This window comes from Hyperoodon ampullatus (genome assembly GCF_949752795.1).
Source record: "Hyperoodon ampullatus genome assembly, chromosome: 11".
Lineage (NCBI taxonomy): Eukaryota > Metazoa > Chordata > Mammalia > Artiodactyla > Ziphiidae > Hyperoodon > Hyperoodon ampullatus.
This window is the reverse complement of record NC_136924.1, coordinates 13,386,317-13,409,723: the sequence shown is the minus strand read 5'-3', so window position 1 is coordinate 13,409,723 and position 23,407 is coordinate 13,386,317. Positions and strand designations below refer to the sequence as shown.

Here is a 23,407-nt window from a genome sequence, read left to right as displayed (position 1 = left end):
TTCTGGAGGATTTTTTTCATAAATGGGTGTTGAATTTTGTCGAACGCTTTCTCTGCATCTGTTGAGGTGATCACCTGTTTTTTCTCCTTCAATTTGTTAATATGGTGTACCACATTGATTGATTTGCGTATATGGAAGAATCCTTGCATTCCTGAGATAAATCCCACTTGATCATGGTGTATGATCCTTTTAATGTAGTGTTGGATTCTGTTTGCTAGTATTTTGTTGAGGATTTTTGCATCTATATTCATCAGTGATATTGGCCTGTAGTTTTCTTTCTTTGTGACATGTTTGTCTGGTTTTGGTATCAGGGTGATGATAGCCTCATAGAATGAGTTTGGGTGTGTTCCTTCTTCTTCAATTTTTTGGAAGAGTTTGAGAAAATTGGTGTTACCTCTTCTCTAAATGTTTGGTAGAATTCACCTGTGAAGCCATCTGGTCCTGGAGCTTTTGTTTGTTGGAAGATTTTTAATCACAGTTTCAATTTCAGTGCTTGTGATTGGTCTCTTCATAGTTTCTGTTTTTTCCTGGTTCCCTCTTGGAAGGTTATTCCTTTCTAAGAATTTTTCCATTTCTTCCAGGTTGTCCATTTTATTGGCATAGAGTTGCTTGTAGTAGTCTCTTAGGATGCTTTGTATTTCTACAGTGTCGGTTGTAACTTCTCCATTTTCATTTCTAATTTTATTGCTTTGAGTCCTCTCCCTCTTTTTCTTGATGAGTCTGGCTAAAGGTTTATCAATTTTGTTTATCTTCTCAAAGAACCAGCTTTTAGTTTTATTGATCTTTGCTATTGTTTTCTTTGTTTCTGTTTCATTGATTTCTGCTCTAATCTTTATGATTTCTTTCCTTCTAGTAACTTTGGGTTTTGTTTGTTCTTCTTTCTCTAGTTCCTTTAGGTGTAAGGTTAAGATTGTGTATTTGAGATTTTTCTTGTTCCTTGAGGTAGGATTGTATTGCTCCAAACTTCCCTCTTAGAACTGTTTTTGCTGCATCCCATAGGTTTTGGATCATCGTGTTTTCATTGTCATTTGTCTCTAGGTATTTTTTGATTTCCTCTTTGATTTCTTCAGTGATCTCTTGGTTATTTAGTAACATATTGTTTAGCCTCCATGTGTTTGTGTTTTTTATGTTTTTTTCCTTGTAATTGTCTTCTAATCTCATAGTATTGTGGTCAGACAAGATGTTTGGTATGATTTCAGTTTTCTTAAATTTACTGAGGCTTGATTTGTGACCCAAGATGTGATCCATCCTGGAGAATGTTCTGTGTGCACTTGAGAAGAAAGTGTAATCTGCTGTTTTTGGATGGAATGTCCTACAAATATCAATTAAATCTAACTGGTCTATTGTGTCATTTAAAGCTTGTGTTTCCTTATTAATTTTCTGTCTGGATGATCTGTCCATTGGTGAAGTGAGGTGTTTAAGTCCCCCACTATTATTGTGTTACTCTCGATTTCCTCTTTTATAGCTATTAGCTGTTGCCTTATGGACTGAGGTGCTCCTATGTTGGGTGCATATATATTTCTAATTGTTATATCTACTTCTTGGATTGATCCCTTGATCATTATGTGGTGTCCTTCCTTGTCTCTTGTAACATTCTTTATTTTAAAGTGTATTTTATCTGATATGAGTATTGCTACTCCAGCTTTCTTTTGTTTCCCATTTGCATGGAATGTTTCTTTTTATAATAATACCAGTTTATTAGCAGAGAGTGATAGTAGTATGTTAAAATCTTTCTGAGGTAGAAAATCATTTAACAAAATTTATGAAACCCTTTTGATTCCCTTTATTCCCTGTATATCCCTTTATCATTCTGACTTTTCTTCTCTGGTTGGTGACTTTATTTTTTCTCCACTATTTTAAGTATCTAAAATGATTCTTCATACTTTCTTATGTGAACATCTTTTGTCTGTGATGCTACCCATTACTAATACTCAGATCAAACTCTGTTCTACAAGGGAAACTCTAGTGACCAAATAGAAACAGAATGAATAATCCAGAAAGATTCTAAGTTTTTTTATTTTAATTGACAGCCTGTGGCCTTCCTAGGATTCTTGTTTCCATCGATTTTGTGTGCTTGTCTTCTGGGTTATCAATTTTTTTTCTGATTGATATGCCCCATCTGAATGACCTAACAGTATGTCCTCTAAGAAGTCATCAGAATCAGTGACACTTTAGATCAGATAATTCTGGCTTCTGCACTTAAGTTCACTTTCTATTGCTATAGGGTGTTTTTCAGGGCCCCTAATCACCATCTAATTCAATTTCATTTTACCAGAAGGATTTATAGATAACATGTTGCTATTTTTCAGCAAGACAACTAACTAGACTACTTTGTCATCTGTCAGAATACCTCCTTCTGCCTACTTCTTTCTGCTATCCCCTTTGAATTAGTATAAATTATTACTCCACATGGCCTGCTCTGTTCTCCTTAGGGTAAAGGCTTACTCTTACAGACCTACTGCCTTGAGTTAAATCCCAGATCACCCTCCTGAATAGGATATTACATATAATTTTACTCATCTTAGTTTCTTTGTCTTCTGCCTTCATTTCTGAAGCTTTACTTTGCATTTAACAGTTTTGTTCCATAAAGTCCAGATCTATTGGTACGTATGTATTGTGTATATGTGTACATAATGGTAGATATATTTATATATGCCGTTATTGGGGAATTAGGAGCAGTGAAGCCTCTTGGATAGTATTTTAAAATTTGACAGATTATTTTTGCTTATCCAGCACTCTTGGATAACACTATTTTATCATACTTTGACTTTGTTATTATGTATGCTTCAACTGTATGGAGAGGAAGCAATGAAAAATTTAATTAATTACATGTAGTAGCTATTTCATTCCTTTGCTCATGCTTTAAATGCAGATGCTTCATGGTTTCAAAGCATTTACATATAAATTATCTCATTTTGACTGTATAAAAACCTTGTGAAGTAGACAGAGCTAACATTATTTCCTCTTCTTTAGAGTTAAGGAAGCTAAGGTATAAGGAATTTCAAGTCACTTTCCTAGCAAATAAGAGATTGGTTAATATTTGAACCCTAGTCATGTTGTTCCTGTCTAGTTTTTCTGGTCTACCAGTCTACTTGGATTAGCTAGATATTGTTAATTGTTAGAATGAAGTGATTAGTATGCTTGGTAATACTGTTGTAGGTTAAACTGGTATTTTATCAATTTAAATTTATAAATAAGAGGGGCTTCCCTGGTGGCTCAGTGGTTGGGAGTCCGCCTGCCGATGCAGGGGACGCGGGTTCGCGCCCTGGTCTGGGGGGGTCCCGCGTGCCGCGGAGCGGTTGGGCCCGTGGGCCATGGCCGCTGGGCCTGCGCGTCCGGAGCCTGTGCTCCGCGGCGGGAGAGGCCGCAGCGGTGAGAGGCCCGCGTACCGCAAAAAAAAAAAAAAAAAAAAAAAATTTATAAATAAGAGATAGATTTGGTATATTTTATTATACATGGGAATAGTAAAATGCTTAAATGTGAATTTTATTTAAACATAGATTTTTTACTATGACTTTAGTGTTTTTCTTCACATTTCTTCTATATAATTTAAATATATTAGGCTATAGAATCAAAGAATGCAGAAGGAATATTTGATGCCAATCTGCATTTAAAAGCCCAAGTTGATCAACTTACTGGAAGGAATGAAGAATTAAGACAGGAGCTCAGGGAATCTCGGAAGGAGGCTATAAATTATTCTCAGCAGTTGACAAAAGCAAATTTAAAGGTGAGAATTTTATTATATAAAAGAAAATGCTGAGCATATGAATAAAGGTTTAATGTGAAGCATTTACTTTTTTTTAAATGACTATTTTATGAGAAAATGACCCTTGAATTAATTCTTTCAACATTCAGAAAACTTCTGTTTGAATTTTTTAAATTAAATTAGTGGAAAAATAAGTACCGTATAACATAAAAGGATACAAAAATTCTAAATATATTCCTAGACATTTCTAAGTAGTAGTAATTATAAATTAAATTATAATTTAATTAATACTTGGCAGAGCGTTCATATATCTACTTGTTCAAGATATTCAGTAGGAAGTGTTAGTTACTGCTTTTAAATTTGTCTTTCTTTGGGTGTAAGAGATGAGGTTCTCATTTCTGAACTGTTCGTTTGCAGATAGATCATCTTGAAAAAGAGACCAGTCTTTTACGACAATCAGAAGGATCAAATGTTGTGTTTAAAGGAGTAGACTTACCTGATGGGGTAGCACCATCTAGTGCCAATATCATTAATTCTCAGAATGAATATTTAATACATATCTTACAGGTACTGAAAATTTTATATGTGAGTAACAAAAATAGTTGATAGTATGTTTTATAATTTAATCATCATATATTCCTTTGCGTTCTTAGAATATTAATAGTGAAATGTTTTTTTAATGATTTTGATATTAGATGGAATGTTATGAATAAAAGCAGTTTATTCCATTCATCTGAATGAGAAGCATGCGTGCCATTCATATGAAATATATGATTGACAGATAGAATAACATGCAGCTACTATGAGGTAGTAATGTATAAATAAGGTGAGCTCTTTTATTTATTGCTGGTTGGAAAAGCAATTCACATGAATAAAGTGTGACACAGCTTTTTGTGTAGTGATTAGAATCGTTCCTTTTTTTGTGTGTTAACTACAAGAAGAAACTTTTAAACAAAATTGTCTTTTATCTCTTTCTTCCCTTTACCCTGTAAGTTATTAGTTAATCTGTTAGCAAATTAGAAAGGATACTGCTTGCCTTGTGTTTGTTTCTCAGTTTTGCTGTCTATATTACAGTCATTATGAATGGCGTAATGAGAGATGCTTTTCATTATTTCATTTGAGTGTGAATACCTGTAATATCACATACACTGCAAATATAATCACAAAAATGTGTTCAGAATCAATGAAAGTAAGTTTTTGATATAAGCACTGCTGTTTCCCTCTCCTAAATAATCCATCTGTGAATATACTTGAGTTATGATTATAAAATGCTTGTATTTGTATATTATATTAATTAATCTTTTTTGAGTATTAGAATTTACTTATTAGAACATTATAATTCATGTTATATCATTACTTCTAAATTTATAATTTTAGCATTCTTCATGAATTTATTCTTCTTCAATACAGGATCACTGTCAATAAGTGATAAAAGTATTACATTGTCACGTTACTTGTGATAAGATTCATTTTTTTCATCTTTATATAAAAAACACATGAGAAGCATTGTGGTAGATTAAAGAACCAATTTGGAATCTGAAAACCTGTTCAAAGTGACAAAACAAGTACCTGGACTCCCAATCCTAAGGCAGCATAGAGTGATAGAAGTAGCAAGGTCTTTGGAGTCAGCCAGACCTGACTGCAAGTGTTAGATCTGCAATATGTAAAGCACTTGGCACTGAGCTTGGCATGTGTGCTTAGAAAATGGTTACCAAGGGTAGTATTAATGAGTTTTTTAATGTTGAGTAAGTTACTTGATCTTTCTAAGTCTCAAGTTTCTTCATCTTCAAAATGAAATAATTGGAAAGGACAATTTGACTGGAGCTATGAATGCATATGTTCACTAAAGGGTATGTGGGACTGAGTGGCTAAAGGTGAGTTTGTAACCACTGTATCTGATCATTTGTATGGTTACTGTAACTATTCTATATGATGAAAATAATTTTACCTGTTTCATAGCACTTCTCGTTTACACATATTACCTCATTCCATATGCCATAAGGTGTTCAGAATAATCATAGAAATGAGCTGTGCTGCTTATGGATTTGCTGACTATTATCTTTTGTATATTTTTCTATAATCTTGTCAGAATATGAATTTATACCTTCAAATTTAAAATATATCCTGATGCTTTTTTCATTCTCATTTTTAAACCAATTTTTAGGAACTAGAATATAAAGAAAATAAGTTAAAGAATTTAGAAGATTCTCTTGAAGACTATAACAGAAAATTCGCAGTAATTCGTCATCAACAAAGCTTATTATATAAAGAATACCTAAGGTATAGGTGTTAGCAAAACTTTATAAATATAATTGAAGAATATTCGTGTTAAAGCTAAGTAACAAAAAATATTTAGATATTTTCTTTTACTTTTTCTTCCTGCCTCTTCACCTCCACTTTGTGTCTTAGTTCCTTATCTATAAAATTCTGTGATAGTAATACTTTTTCATAGGGTTATTATGAAACTTAAGTGAATTATGTGAAAATGCCCAGATGTGAGTATTTTGTGAATATTATAGCACATATGAGCTGTTTATAAATGTCAGCTGTTAGCATCGTCCTTCATCGTCACCCTCATCATTATTCATATATTTTCATGGGGAACTAACCTGTTTGTGCTTATCTCTGCCATCTCATCTGTACCAATGACTAATATCCTTAGTAATAGTTAGAATACCTGATTAAAGGTGATTTAAACCCTAAGAGTGACTACGATTTGATCTAACAAGAAAACCAAAGCTAATTATAGGATAGGTCATGTTTGGAAGTCTTATAGTATAGGTCATATTATCTCCTATGTTGGTTATAAAATAGCTGCAGGAAGAAGTTCAAGGAAGATGGAACCATGACCATTGAAGAAGAGGGGCATTTTTTTTTCACATAACTTTTTATTTTTACATGAAATTTTTTCCAAAGGCTGCTGGCAGACTTAGATCTCATTAGTCAGAATTGGGTTAATGAGCTGTCCAAGTCATACGTCCAGGTTTGAATCATTCAGTTCAAAGAGGATGCTGACACCATAATTGGTTTATGCCAAGCAGATTGCAGGTCTGGGTAGGCAACAATGTCTTATACACCTTCTTTTAAGTCTAATGATTTCTCATTTTGTTTGTATTCTCGATATTTTATAAGTATTTAACACTCAAATTTAAGAGTAAGGTCAGAATACTGAGACTTGATCTCCAGAATTAGTTTGGGATATTGATTATTTTCTTAATTGTTTTCGTTTTTAATAAAATGTTTATAAGATTCAGCTGCAATTGTTATATTGTAACAATTGTAGAGTAATAATTTGTAGATTAATGAAAATAATTTGATAAAATAATTTATTTACCTTTCATTTATTAAATAAAAATATAACTTTCAGGATAAATCCTTTCAAGTGGAATTTCTACTTATGTTATCAGATTTTGACTAGTTATGGTTTCTCTTATTTTATGGAAACTAAATTTCTATAATCTATAGCTATCTCTTCCTATAGTTAAATATTTTATTAGGTTTACTGTATTGTCATTTTTATTTTTTTAAGTGAAAAGGAGACCTGGAAAACAGAATCTGAAACAATGAAAGAGGAAAAGAGAAAACTTGAGGGTCAAATCCAACAAGATGCTATAAAAATAAAAGAATATAATGTAAGTAAAGCACTTTTAAAATCAATATACAATACTGTACAAACTAAGATAGCTAGATTTAACAAGTAATATAAATGTGACTTTGTGCAGAATTTGCTCAGTGCTCTTCAGATGGATTCAGATGAAATGAAAAAAACACTTTCAGAAAATAGCAGAAAGATCACAGTCTTACAAGTGAATGAAAAGTCACTCATAAGGCAATATACTACTTTAGTAGAAATGGAGAGACAACTTAGAAAAGAAAATTGGAAACAGAAGAATGAATTGATATCAGTGGAGGCTGAAGTTGGTGAAAAAATTGGACGTTTGCAACGTTTTAAGGTATGTCTGATTTTTTTCAACTCTGAAAGTTTTCAAACGTGAAGAAGAAAGGATAGGGCTTCACTGGTGGCGCAGTGGTTGAGAGTCCGCCTGCCGATGCAGGGGACGTGGGTTCGTGCCCCGGTCCAGGAAGATCCCACATGCCACGGAGCGGCTAGGCCTGTGAGCCATGGCCGCTGAGCCTGCGCGTCCGGAGCCTGTGCTCCGCAACAGGAGAGGCCACAACAGTGAGAGGCCTGCATACCGAAAAAAAAAAAAAAAAAGAAGAAAGGATAGTATGATGAATACCCATCACCTGGATTAATGGTTAACATTTATTAACAATCCACTCTAATTGCTTCATCTGTTTTTTTGTAAGAATATTTTAATTGCAGACATTTCTCCCCCAAATATTTTAGTGTACAACTCTAAAAAAGTCTTTTTCTGTTTACATAACCACAACAACTTTATCACACTTAACAAAATTGACAATACCTTATATTATCTAATGTCCAGATCATATTCACATTTCCTCAGTTGTCCCAGGATCCAGTCAAGGACCCTGCATTGTATTTGGATGTTACATGTCTTAAGTCCTTTTAATATAGAATCTCCCCCTTTTTTTCCTCCTCTCTCTGAAAAATAATGAATATTTATCTGATTATTTTCTTTCATAATTTTACTTGTTCCTGTATCCATTGTATTTACTAAAAGTTAGCTTTGACGCCTTGGTTATATTAAGGTTAAATATTTTTGGCAAGAACACTTCCTAAGTAATGTTTTGTACTTTATAAGTAATACTTCATAGTGTATCACTTCAAGAGTTGGAATGTCTGGTAGTCCCATGTTTCATGATTGATTACTTTGTTAAGGGGGAGACAGCCATATATCTCTATTATTAAGTGATTTAGTTAATTCTTTGGTGATATTTTGATACCATGCAAGTAACCAGTTCTTCATCAATTTTCCTAATGGTTTTAGTGTCCACTGGTGATTGTTGTTGCCTGACCCAATTATTTCATTAAGAGTTGCAAAAATCATTATTTTCTAATTATATTATGTTCTCTTCATTTACTAGCAGGTATTCTTTATAAAATAAAGAGCTTCTCCTCATTAGCCCAAGCTCTTTGGTTACCTTGAAGTATGGTTCCTAACTAGAAAGGCAAGGTAAAAACTGGTCATTCTTTCCTTTTAATGACCAGTTTTCAGAATACAGAGCTTGTGTAGTCTGCTTCTGCCTATCCCCTCCCACCCACTGCACCCTCCAGCTTTCTCTTCTTTAAGTATCATAACAGACTCACACACTTTTAAATATTCAGTGTGTTTTACTCAGGTGTAGTCATTATTCTTTTGTCTTCAACTTTGGCCAGTGAGAGCCCTTTAAAGAAGGTTCTTGTATCCTATTTGACAGAAATACGTTAGTCTTTGAACCAAGCTGCAAAGCTTAGTTTGTTTTCTGGAACAACATATGTCCAAGATGTACCTTGTATACTTCTTAGGCAGGCTTGGAATAAGCCATTTCTCTAAAGAGCCCTGGTTCGTTTTAGTGGGGACAGCATTTAGATACCAAAAACCGGTCCTAGGTGTCATTGCTCTTGGAGTGTCATTGCTACTAGTCCAGTTAGGAAAATATGTATAGATTTAAATCATGAGTTCATATTGTTATTTTTAATTCAAATTTAACATTTTAGGATAAGTAAGAGTTTGGAGTTTTTACTAACCTTTGATTTTGTACTTCATTTTTTTAACACGGAAATCTCTATTAAAATAACATTAAAATAATTATTTGTTTTATACTACATATTCATACATTAATTTGAAAACATTAATCTTGTATTGGTATTAACAATAACAATACCAGTATAAAATTTCTTTACAGTTCTTATTTTCTTTAGAATATCTCACTAAGGAGGTACCGTCATGGTAACATATTCTATAGTGACTTGAAGTAATTCTCCTCTTTGTGTGGTTATGCTATACAATTGCTACATAGTTAGGCTCATTTATTTTACATTTGTTTTCAGTTTTAGGGATAACTTTTTAAAAATTAAATTTGAATATATAAAACATTTACATGTACAAAAGCTGTCAGCAGAGAAATCTTACGTCTGTCCTTGTACCTTTCACTTCATTCTACTTCATCCTTCCACCCCCTTTAGGTAACTGATAATCCTTCTAATGTTTCCTTTTGCAAGTTATTAACAAAGACACAAAAAGTTGCATGCCATGCGACTCTTCTGCACCTTGCTTTACGTCTGATCAGACCTTATTTAAGCATGTATATGTTCATTTGACATGTCTAAATTTACATAGGAACATGTAAATAGAAGAATTCAAAGTAAAATTAAAATGAACTTGAGTTTCTTGCCACCCCCTTTTAAATATAGTAATGGGTGAAACTGTCATGCTAATAAACCTATTTTCAATATTAAATGTTCTTGTTTTTATTTTGTGTTAGATTTTGTAGAATGTACTTTTCTTAGAGTATTACAAATATAGCTAGTGTTTGAGATAGAAGGGAAGAAAGAACTAGAATCTTCTTCCTCTTCAACCTGATTGTTCAACCTGGATTTTTTGTTTGTTTTTGCAACAATTGGAAAGCCAAAAAGAGGGATATTTTTAAGGATGGGAAACATGACCTCCCTCACCACAAAGCAAAAGTGAAACTGAATCCCAAGGGTAAGGTAGACTAGGGTGTATTTATTTATATAGAGAAGTTTTCAAAATGAGATCTGAAGCACTATTACAAATATTTTCCCCTCATTACTCTACTTCAGAATGAATTATAACCATAAATTCTTTTTATTTTTTAAAAAATTTTTTAATTTTTAAAATTTTTTGGCCAAGCCGCACAGCTTGCGGGATCATAGTTCCCCAACGTGGGATTGAACCCAGGCCACCGCAGTGAAAGCACTGAGTCCTAACCAATTTATGAGTCCTCCAGGGAACTCATAAATTCTTTATCTTCCTCACTTCATAAATTTGGTTTTATGTTCAGTCATTTCTTTTTAGTGTTAATACAGTGTCTTTGAATAGTGACTCTTATAGCTCTGTAGCTAAAGAGTTAAAGATGAACCAAGTAATTTAAAGCCTTTGATATTATTTGTTACAGATAGCTGTGATGCAGAGAAGTTTTTTTTCCCTAAATAATGTTTCTTTCCTGCGAACAAAAAATTTTCTTTTATTATAAAGCTAGTTTGTTATTAATTATAAATAAGCAGAAATAGCAAAGTTGGAAATGTTACCTGTGATGATGCAAATTTTGCCATTCAGAAGACTAGTTTTTTTTTTAATCTTATGAAATTTAAAAAAGCCATCCAAAGATATATTCTAAGTGATATGTTTTCTTGCTGCTGTATATTATGTGTTTCTCAAATTAACTGAATTTCATTTAACTATGACAGGAGTTATAAAAGGATTCACTTTATTTTTATTATGATTTAAAATTTCCAAATATTATTTCTTGTATGAAAGTAATTAATAATTATTGTAATATATTGTAATATATGTAATATATGCAATTCTTACTTGAGAAATCTAATTTTTTTAATTATTCTAAAATCTGTTTTGCTTTCAGCTATATTATCTTATCCTCATAAGTGGCTAGTGCTTTACCAGAAAAAAATACAGCACCTTAATTCAGTGTATCTTTATTTACATAGGAAATGGCTATTTTCAAGATTGCCGCACTCCAAAAAGTTATAGATAATAGTGTCTCTCTGTCTGAACTAGCATTGGCCAATAAACAATACAATGAATTGACTGCTAAGTACAGAGACATCTTGCAAAAAGATAATATGCTTGTTCAAAGAACAAATAACTTGGAACACCTAGAGGTAAGTAGGTGTGATCCTTAAACCTTGTGATTTTAGCCATTCTTATTTGGTGATATCTTATCTATAGGTGCAAAATGACTTCTGGATGACTTCTTCCAGGTTATCTTCCTTAGCCCACTTGTGTGATTTAGCTGAATGAAATCTCTTTCCGTCAGGTACTTAAAAAAGAAAAAAGAACATGGAACAGATAGGATAATGTAGTCAGAAGAGGAAGCATTATTAAGTACCCATTCCTTTCTCTTGCCCTGATCCCAGTGTAAATTATTCCCTCATGGTCCATGGCTCTTTGGGGTGGATGTAGCAGAGAGTAGATGAGATATCCTTGGTTCTTCCTGGACCTTGGATGAGTTCTGCAAATCCCTATCCTTTCTTACTGTAGAGAGAGAGAAGAATAGGATGGAGTATCATTAGTTTAATTCAAGGAGTCTATGAATATGGCCCAGACCCTTTGTAATTGTCTTCTAGCCACTCGACCTTCGTACCTTTTACAGCAGGCAAAACAAGCTCCTGATTTTGTTTATCTTTATGAAAAATAAAGGTTTATGTCTTTTGGTTCATTCTCTTTTATGATCCTCTCATTGGAATGGAAGGAGATATAATTCTTTTGGCTCAAAAGCTCTCACTTGCTTAGGGGGACACGTTCAAGAAAACATTCTGAATAGCTTTCAATGACTCCTACAAAATTATCTGAGTCATTATTTATTAATATTAACTAGAAATAATCATGATCAGTTTACTTTTTATTTTTGAAAAGAGATGATCATGTTAATTTTTATGGAAAATTCTAAATATTTAAGTGTGATAAAAATTTATTTTTTCCCATCTTTCATGTCTGTTGTCCTCTCTTCTCTAGCATTAGACGATCATAGATAAGAAATCTCCTGCCGATAGCGTATCAATGAGTAATTTTTAACTTTTAAAATTTATTTTCCCAGATAATATTTTTCATCTCTACTCAAACCTTAAAAAATTTTGTCTCTGTATTGTATCCTTTTCTCTCCTTTACTTCCTGTATCTCAGTTATAATTCTGAACATATGTCCCTCTCTATTGGCAGTGTCTTAGTTTTATTCTTTATTATCTTTACTGTGGTAACCATTACCTATACCGTTACCTCCAGTGTTGTATCCTCCTTGCTGCCACCAAAGTGATCATTCTAAACCTGCATCTGACCATGTCCTTTCCTTGCTTAAAACCTCTCAAAAGCTGCCAGTCACTTAAAGAATAAGTGACTTTTGTGATTAGCCCGCATGTAACTCATGTCATCTACTGTGACATTCTAAGGAGTTTCACAATTAATGTTTTAGAAAGTGAACTACCAGTTTTCTCCACCACAGTGTTTCGTATGTTCTTCTGTACATGCAGTTTTCTTTGTTTAGAAAGCCCTTCCTCCTCTCCCAGTTTTTCTGCTCAGTGAATTTCTATTCATGTTTCAAAACTTTTTTCAGACACTACCTTTTTCTTCTGTAGCATCCTTCTTTATAGAAAAAACTCACCCTGTCTGTTATTTCTATATTTTGTACCTACTTCTGCCATTTATATCACATCATATTATATGTGTTTATATGCATGCTATGGATGCTCAGTAACCCTTGGTATGAATGAGGGAAGTAAGCACTGGTTTATGAAGATTGTGAGACTCTTGAGTGTTCCACGTTGGCCAAAGTGAACATGGCAGAAGCTAATACTCAGGAGTTTAGGGCCACATATCGGATATACAAGATTTTGATGATTATTTTAAAATAATATATGTGTGTGTATACAACATATATATGTTATATGTATGTCTATCTGTATTACATGCAGAGGAACTTCTACATTCGTTAAAAAAAACTAGATTGTGAGCTTTAGGAGATTATTATATAAAGTTCAGACAGTGTCACATCTGTGGTATTAATCTGAATTACAATGTAGTTGCTCAGTGATGTTTCTATTTTATTCAGTGTGAAAATGCATCCCTAAAAGAACAAATGGAGTCTATAAGTAAAGAACTGGAGATTACCAAGGAAAAACTTCACACTATTGAACAAGCCTGGGAACAAGAAACTAAATTAGGTAAGTATTATGACTCTGATAATATAAAATGATTAAGATCTAATAGTGAATATTTTTCATTTAAAGTACCTTTCTATACCAGATAAAAAGGAAGTATTTTGATAAAAATGCACTCTGCCTAACAGTTTAACAGGCAGTTGATGAATAATATCTTGTACTAACCTTTACCAAAGTTAGGTTTTTAGTTATTAAATTGGATTTTTTTCTAATGAAATCATATATGTTAAAAATGTATGACTGAGCATTAGCTATATTGAACCATTTAACAATTAAGACTGATGATAATTTTGAAATACCTGTATTTTAATGATAGTATTATGAGTTTTTTCACTGTATAAAGTTATATTAGGAATATATCATTTTATATTTTTAAATTAAAAGATCACCTAGAACATCAGAAAAATTTGAGAAGAGTTTATATTGCTCATAGTTCCACTACTGTATCATTTTTTGTATGACCTTATACATGCTTATATATTTTATACACTTTAAATTATAATAAACATTATATGCTATATTTAGTAGATATCAAAATATTTCATTTTTTATTCACATACTTATAAATATTCATGCAATAAGTTACTGTGTTTGGGTGATTAAATCACTAGCTTTTCTAATTTTTGCTATTGCTTATAGTGCTGCAATGAACATCTTCATTTATACCTAACAGAGATATTATTGTCTTAAGGGGTATTAAAATCTTGTGGCTTCTGCTAGGATTTTCCATATTAGTTTTTCAAATGGTTATCCTAATTCACAACATTTAAATAATTTTATCTCACTAACATTATGCTTTATAATTTTCAAATAAATTTGCCCCTTTGGATAAAACGTTTTAATTTGTTTTCTAGACCTTAGAGCGCTAATGCTATTCAAAGTTTCTGTTACTATTAAATTGGTAACTGAGACATGTAGCTTAGAGAGGCTTAACATTGGGAAGTCTAAAATAAGCTACTTTTAGAAATGTACTTTTTAATTCATTAAGAGATTAAAAGTGAATTGACTTCCATGTAGCTCTTACACAAAAGAAGATACCATTTTAACTAAGATACAGAAAAGAATATTATATACAGTTTTAGTAAGTTCTTTGTTCATTCTATCCTGTGTTTCTTTAATAAGTGCTGAATTCCCTGTAGAAATTCCTTACTTTTCAAATACCTTAATCTCTCCAATACATGGCTTTATAGCACTGAAGTTTTTTTTTTAATATAAAGTCTAGCTTTATTTTTAAAAAGATTTTACAAGTCTGTCAACCTCAAACAAAGAATTATTCATATCTTCCATCAGATGAGGCTTACAGTTTCAATCCCTCTCAGAAAAATATAAGTAAAAAATAAATTTTTTCACAAATATTTATCCACTATATTACTCAGCTTAGTTCTGAAATTTTCTCTCTATAAATACTTTAACACAGCTGCTAGTGGTAGTACTGTTGTTGTACAGCTGCACAGGCTATAATTTTACAAGCCTGCCTTACTCTTGCTAGCTCCCTGGTTTGGCTCCAGGGTCCAAATCTTACAGAGGAAAAATAAAGGTTAACTGGGCTGCCAGAAAAGCGCACTGAATGCATCCTGTAGTGCTCTGTGACAAGCCAGAGAAGTACAGCCTCCAGCAAGGTCCTGTGGAGAGGCAGCTCTGAGGTGGTTTAAATACCTTTGTTTAAGCTGTTTCCTTATCTTGGAATGACCTCACCATTGCCTGTCTTCCAAAGCCAAGGTTCGAATGTCAACTCCTCAATTCTGAACACAGACATGAGAAGCTTCCCTCCAAATTCTGGAACTCCATAGTATATCACTGAAGTTTAAAAGCTTTTATTTCCTGTTGCCCTTATATCTTTGTTTAAAAGTATCACTTTTTTAGCTTTTTCCATGCAGGAATTGATTGGTGTTGGGCTGTTACCCTCTCTCTAGGACACTCCAAACACAAGAATATAGAGTAGACTAGTGTCTATTGCAGCCCCTGTGATGTGCCTCTTTTCATTATCAAAGTTTAGCACTAAAGAGAATGGAGAAGAGTTTTTATGTTCCTTGTATGTCTGTATTTACTGCACTTTTTTTTTTCTTTCCTTCATGGTGCTTAGGGTTGCCTGAATGAGTCTCTATACCATAATGGTTTCCTAACACTTTTAGCTTCTTTCAGTAACATTACTGTTAGCTATTTGATCACTGCTTGCAGCAGCTATTCTAAAATCATATACTATTTAAAGACACATACAGAACAAAATGAAGCACTTCTTAAAGCTGAGACAGACACCAAAACAGTTTGTTTAGTTTCAAAAATATATATATTTCTTTGAGCAAACTCAGTTATAAAACTCAAGCTTGTGAAGCTAGAAAGATAGGAGGGGGCATTATTGGTGTTACGACTGTTTACAGAGTAAATCACTGCTTATTAGTTCCTTAAAATAATTGACTTCCCTGAACATATGGTTAATTGACTCTCTAAAAAAATAAAACACTCTACCAAATTTTTTTTCCTGGAGCATGTCTGTTGTGCAAAACAAAAGTATTAGTTTTCTCTTCTTAAAAGGTGACTAACTAATGATAATCCTGCGTGATGCCTTTTCATGGTAAATCAGAGGGCTTTCGTTCTCTTTTCATTTAACCACAAACTTCTGTGTCCAAAGACAAGCTATACAACTGCATATATGAGATAAGGGTATAATAACTGATAAAATAATTTAAAGTAAAATATTTGATATTAGATGTATACAAAGGCCAAATAAAAGTCAGGGTTAAAGAAGATACTTGGCGAAATCCCTAAATCACATGGCTTCAGATTTTACTTTTTTACTCTGAGTCATTGCACTGTATTCACAAAGTAGTGTTGCTTCACTGTATTGCCTCTTAATACAGTTTATCTCCTTTCAGTTAACAAAATATATTTATTTGCCCTTTTTTGACTATCTACATGTGACACCTCCTACACTACATCTTTTACGTTGTTATTTCAGTTCAGGCATACCTTGGACATATTGCACGTTTGGCTGCAGATTAGCACAACAAAACAAATATTGCAATAAATAAGTCACAGGAATTTTTTGGTTTCCCAGTACCTATAAAAGTTATGTTTACACTATACTATAGTTTATTAGTGTGCAACAGTATTATATCTAAAAAAAAGTACATACCTTAATTTTAAAATACTTTATTGCTAAAAAATGCTAGCCATCATCTGAACCTTCATTTTGTCTTAATATTAACATCAAAGATCACTGATCATAGATACCATAACAAATATAATAAAAAAGTTTGAAATATTGTGAGGATTACCAGTGTGACACAGAGACACGAAGTGAGCAAATGCTGTTGGAAACATGGCACTGATAGACTTGCTCGACTCAGGGTTGTTTGCCACAGACCTTCAATTTAAAAACAAACAAAAACAAAAAAATGCAGTATTTGCGAAGCTCCATAAAGCAAAGCACAATGAAACAAGGTATGCCTGTAATCCTATGAAGAATAATTTGTATTATTATTTGATTGACGAAACATGTAAATCCCAGAGAGATTAGGATAGGCAGCATATGGATAAGAAGTAACAGAGCTGAGACTAGAGTCCAGGTCTGTCATAATTCAAAAGGCTCGTGTGTTTTCTGCAGAACAATATTGCTTCCTTACATACAATGTCTAAAGTATCTGGGATAAATTTTTGATAAGAACAGCGTGAGATTTACCAGAGTATTGTTGCATTTAGGAAATGAATCTAACATGGATAAGGCAAAGAAATCAATAACCAATAGTGAGATTGTTTCTATTTCAAAAAAAATCACTATGCTGGAGATGAAGGAATTAAATGAAAGGCAGCGGGCTGAACACTCTCAAAAAATGTATGAACATGTGAAGACTTCATTGAAGCAAGTGGAAGAACGTAATTTTGAATTGGAAACCAAATTTGCTGAGGTTTGATATTATAATTTTTTTCATGCAGTTAGAGAGTAAAAAATTAGTCATGGTAGCCATTGTATTACTGGAAGAGGTTTGTTTGTAACTCTGAAGTAGCATATTAATATAGTGCTTGTGTTTCATGTAATGGGTAAATAATGTATTTTTAAATCTGAAATGTTTAAAAAGAAAGCAGATATTTCTGTGATTGAGTTCTTATTTCTCACCAGCATTACATTATTAGATTTAATGTGCAAAAAGATGTTATTTGCTTAATAATGGAATTGCCTTCCACTACCATCCCTTCATTTAACAGTTATTATTTCTGAGTGCCTATTACATGCCAGACGCTGTATGGGAACTGGAGTTATAGCATGAAATAAAATAGACAGTAATCTCTCCTCTCAGGGACTTCATTCTAATAGGAAGTTTTAGACTTTTGATATGGTCAAAATTACTAAATTGGCTGGCAATAATATAGTTTGCAAATATTCAATAATTTATGATGAAGTAGCACTCATAATATTTCTTTACCTTAAGAATGTGTATTTCTCAAATCATTCATGTTATTTTGTTTATTTTAAATGTCATTAAATATATATTAATAAGATTTTATTAACTATTTAGATTTATTTATAGATGATATAGTTGAAGTAAAATATGAGCATATGGCATTTCAAGTAAATTAAGAATATCAGAGATTCATATTTTATTAGATTGTGAGTTGATTAATATAAATGACTTTGGGTGGGTTGACATACAGCTAGAGTTTTCAAAATTTGTTCCTGGCTTTTTCTCCCCTTATCTTCGTCAATCTATTCTTAATACTTCACACCCAATGCAGTATCTGGACTAATGCAAAGTAAAGAGGACTGCAGTGTGCTGAAAGGTATAATAAAAGGAAAACGTCACCAAAAACTAACGTTTCTGAACGTTTTTTGTTACTTTTTCTCAGCTTACCAAAATCAATTTGGAAGCACAGAAAGTGGAACAGATGTTAAGAGATGAATTAGCTGATAGTGTGAGCAAGACAGTAAGTGATGCTGATAGGCAACATATTCTAGAATTAGAGAAGAGTGAAATGGAACTAAAAGTTGAAGTATCAAAGTAAGTTCACATGGAGTTTTTAGTCATTTGATTAGCTGTGTCTACTCTAATTTGTTTATGAACTCTTAATTACGGTGGTAAAGGGGTAGTATCCTTAGTGGCAATTGTTACTGGTTTCTTTTTATTAGAACAGGGTTAAACAGTATTAACAAGATTGATTTTTAACTAGCATAAGTAATAATATTGAAGAGGAAATAACTTCTCAAGATTTACATTTTTCAGAGCCCAGGAATAGTATTACAGAAAACACTGAACTTGAAATCAAGACTCTCTGAGATCTACTTTTTCCACATACTAATATTTTTTTGGAGGGAAGGGTTGTGGCCATTTAATTTGTTTAAACTTAACTTATTAAGGGAGTAATAATACTTATTGCATAAGGTTGCTGTAAAAATAGAAAGAAAATACAGATTTTGATTCAGTTTACATCTATTAAACATATACTGACTCATCTAATTACACTTAATAACCCTGATAACAGTGTTGTTTTCATTTTACATAAGGAAACACTTTATTCTCTTAGAATTCAAAATATCAATATATGTAAGGAGGAAATACTGTGTATACCAGGTAGATGCTGTCTAATCACTCTTTTGTAATTATGTGTTACTTTGTTAGAAAAGTATGAGGATCCCTGAGTTGATCTGTCTAGCACAAATAATTAGTAAAAAGGGTTTATGGCTTACCCATAAAGTTATAGCCACTGTTTTAGAGTCTTGATAGTCCTTTTGGGAATATCAGTTATTCCCAGCCCTTTTCACTATGAATGACCCCATTTTTTATTCTTCCTTTCACCTCATGTACTTCATCTTTTGAAGTAAACTAATTTATAATTACTCATTTTGTTATATTTTAATTGGTGAAAACTTACATAACTGGCGGTAAGAGCTTCTAATCAATATGAGGAAACCTGACTTATCTGTTACGCTGAACTAAAATTATTCCAGCCCAAAGTAAAATGCATTTTATTTTACCTGTTTAATGTTATCAAAATAGTCGTATAGGAAATTTAATAACTTACCATCAAGCTCCACCCTTTTTTTGCCATTGTAGTAATTGTGTAATCTCTTTTTCACATTTCTGGTAACTAGCAAATTAAAATAAAGCAAATCAAAACATACATTAATTGATCTAGGGAACCTGGCAATTTTAAATTTCTGTATTCTTAACTGTACAGTTTATCAAGTAAGCCTACTTAATACCTTATTCCATCTATACCAAACCATGATAATAAGCATCTCATGAAAAAAAGTGTGAGAGAGGAGTTCTTTGACCATATACATTTGGAAAATGCTATATATGTACAGGTTGAAATAAGTTTTTACTCTGGAACTTCTCAGAGCATTTGATATGATATGTATATGAGTCTTCAAGGGAGAGGAATGTTGGGAATGGAGTATTTTTTACAGAACATTTGTTAACTCCTCATGGAATTATGTTTCATGAAACAGTTGAGGAAACTTTAGTATTTCATACAAAGAAGAGATGTTGGTCTAGAAATTTGAAATTTTAGTATTTATTTACTTAGAAAATGTACCCAATTGTATCTGAAGTATCTTATCACTTCCTAGACTAAAAGAGATTTCTGACATTGCCAAAAGGCAAGTTGAAATTTTGAATGCGCAACAACAGTCCAGGGATAAGGAAGTAGAGTCCATCAGAATGCAGCTGTTAGACTATCAGGTATGTGCAGTATTAACTCTTCTATATAGATTCTTTTCTTTTTCCTAAATTTACATTAGATATTGGGATGATCTTGTAGTTTTAATCAGAGGATATATCAGATAGAGGCTCCCATTTTTGTTAGTTGTAAGTTGATTAGAAAAACTTGTTAATTTGAAATGCCATTCATAACACAGAAAAGCATTTAAATGCTTACAGATGCATTGTGCTGGCTGCTGATCAAAGTCCAGACAGTGAGGAGAAACATGTCTTTCATAACAATATTTTTTCTTGTATTTACATATAGTTTTTCACATATTCTCACATTATAAGTTTTTTTAGGATTAAAAAACCCCACATTGTCTGCATTAGTATTATTATCAATACTGTTATTAATATATGGAAGTTTTCAAAAAAACAGTAATATTCCAACTGTTAGATGCCAGACTTAGATTTTAAATGTTTGATTCTAGGTTTCTACACTTCTTTTGCGATTAAAGCACGGTTAGATTTTTGTAGGATCTCATGTAGCACCCTGTTTTAAATTTTATTTAGTAAATTGTGATTTTAAATCCGTGATAAGTTTCATTGGGAAAACTTGAAACTTCCTACAAACATATATTTTTTATATTAGGCACAGTCTGATGAAAAGGCACTAATTGCCAAGCTGCACCAACGCCTTGTCTCTCTTCAAGTTAGTGAGGCTACCGCTCTTGGTAAGTTGGAGTCCGTTAGGTCTAAGCTGCAGAAGATGGAGGCTCATAATTTGCGCTTAGAGCAGAAACTTGATGAAAAAGAACAAGCTCTCTATTCTGCCCGTTTGGAGGGGAGAAATAGAGCAACACATCTGCGCCAAACAATTCAGTGTCTACGACGGCAATTTAGTGGAGCTTTACCCTTGGCACAGCAGGAAACGTTCTCCAAAACAATGATTCAGTTACAAAACGACAAACTGAAGATAATGCAAGAAATGAAAAATTCTCAACAAGAACATAGAAATATGAAGAACAAAACACTGGAGATGGAATTAAAGTTAAAGGGGCTGGAAGAGTTAATAAGCACTTTAAAGGATGCCAGGGGAGCCCAAAAGGTAAAACATTGATTTTAAGTTCAGTATTTTCAAAAGAGTTACGTAATAACTTTGAGTTAATATGTGCCTATGTGAATAATGCTTAATATATGAACAAAATTCCATGTATAATTTATTAATTCAGGTTTTATAAATTAGGAGCTTGGGCTATTTGGATATCTTTTTATAAATAAAATGAGACTCCTCTAAGCCATGGTTTCAATAGAAATGCTTAGATTGTATAATATCAAAGAATTTTAAACACTCTAGGAAAGTTTATGTATTAATTAAATACTAATTATAATTCTTGAACATTATAGTGGTTAGTTGAATTCTACTCTTCATAATTATTATGTTTAAAATTATTTACAAGTAGTAGGCCCACATTTATTTTTTAATATAATTTTGTTTTTGCCCTCATTTGGAAGGAATTAAACGAAAAATAATTATTTTGAAATTAAATTTTATTCTCTAGGCTAGAAACATTTAGGATTTTTATTTATGAAAGTAAAATGAATGTTGCAATTACATACATACACTAAGGACTCAGTAAATATATGAAAGTAAATGAATAAATGAAAGTGAATGTTAGTGATATCCATTCCAACATCATTTGAAAAATGTTTTATGTTAAGATCCCACGTACTAGAAAAGTCTGGAAATTCTAAATAAACTTTTCCTTGTGGAACAACCAAGGATAATTTTGTATCTTATTTTGTTATAGAATGTCCATTAATTTGAATTAAAATCATTAAGATCAGTGGAGAAATATTTATTTATACAGTATTTACATTTGTATGTATAATTTGTAAATCTTCAGGTAATCATTTGGCATACGAAGATAGAAGAACTCCGTCTTCAAGAGCTTAAACTCAGTCGAGAATTAGTCAAAGATAAAGAAGAAATAAAATATTTGAATAATATAATTTCTGAATATGAGCATACAATCAGTAGTCTGGAGGAAGATATTGTGCAGCAGAATAAGGTTTCATTTTATATTTACTTTCGTATTTGTTGCTAAGATTTTTAACATAACAACATTGCATGGGTGACTACATTATTTTCCTAATTGAGTGTAGCTCCCATTATTATTGTTATAAAATATTCTGTTTCTTATTTTTTAAACTATTCTAAAAATACATTTTTATTTAGTTGCATTAATAGTCTTAAAAGGAATAATTCATAAGCAAACTTATTTGGTAAGTTAATTTTTATTTCAATATTAGTTATTTGACTTTTCACGGTTACAAGTTTCTACTGGCTCTCACTGATGGAATAGGAGAAGGCAGCTTGGTGTAGAATAAAGCACAAAAGCTTTGGAGGCAGATGATATTCACTAAGCACATGCTTGCTTGCTTCAGAAATTCTGTTGTTCCTTCTGCTTAGGTTGTTCTTACCCGAGATACCAGTATTGATAATGCTTTCATTGCCTTCTGGTCTTAGCTCAAATGTCTTACCTTATCAGTGAGGCCTTCACTAGCCACTCAGTCTACAACAGTAAATCTTATCATCAAGATGCCCTGAATAGGGATTACCTAGTTTCATTTTACTCCATAGCACTCATCACCCTCTGACATATTACAGACTTACTTGTTTATTGACTATCTCCCCCTCACTAGTGTATAAGTTCTGTAGTGAAAGGTACTTGGTTTTGTTCACTGCTGTGTTCTCATTGTCTTGAGTAGTGCTTGCCACACAGAATGTGTTATTAAACATGTTTTGGATGAATGGATGGATGGGTACGTGGATGGATTGAAATCCTGACTCCACATCTGCCTGTCTCTGTGATCTTAGGCAAATCACTTCATCTCTGAATTTACTTCCTTTTTCCATAAAATGAAAATAATAGTGACCTCAAAGGGTTGTTGTGAGGATTAAATAAGAAAAATGTGTGTAAAAATTCCTGGTGAGTATCTCTGTGTGTGTCTGACCCAAACTGTCTTTTTCAGTTTCATGAAGAAAGACAAATGGCCTGGGATCAGAGAGAAGTTGAGCTAGAACGTCAACTAGATGTTTTTGACCGTCAGCAAAATGAAATACTAAATGCAGCACAGAAGGTATGAATGATTAGTCTTGTTTGCTACTCTGTAGCACGGCCTATAATGTTAACAGATAGAAATATTTTCTAAAGTTGGATGGAATTTTAATTGATGGTAT

General features: G+C 32.5%; 1 protein-coding gene across 1 annotated transcript in view; it reads left to right on the top strand.

The window, feature by feature from the left end:
- The window catches only part of CEP290 (centrosomal protein 290), a 91,083-nt gene that overhangs the window by 32,073 nt on the left and 35,603 nt on the right, over positions 1–23,407 (top strand). Inside the window, exons 21-33 of the mRNA XM_079715342.1 lie at positions 3,563–3,727; positions 4,124–4,273; positions 5,871–5,986; positions 7,236–7,338; positions 7,429–7,659; positions 11,301–11,474; positions 13,417–13,528; positions 17,225–17,430; positions 18,368–18,519; positions 20,091–20,202; positions 20,816–21,271; positions 22,071–22,235; positions 23,200–23,307. Coding sequence (XP_079571468.1) covers positions 3,563–3,727; positions 4,124–4,273; positions 5,871–5,986; positions 7,236–7,338; positions 7,429–7,659; positions 11,301–11,474; positions 13,417–13,528; positions 17,225–17,430; positions 18,368–18,519; positions 20,091–20,202; positions 20,816–21,271; positions 22,071–22,235; positions 23,200–23,307 — 2,250 coding nt within the window. The remainder of the gene's footprint in view (positions 1–3,562; positions 3,728–4,123; positions 4,274–5,870; positions 5,987–7,235; positions 7,339–7,428; positions 7,660–11,300; positions 11,475–13,416; positions 13,529–17,224; positions 17,431–18,367; positions 18,520–20,090; positions 20,203–20,815; positions 21,272–22,070; positions 22,236–23,199; positions 23,308–23,407) is intronic.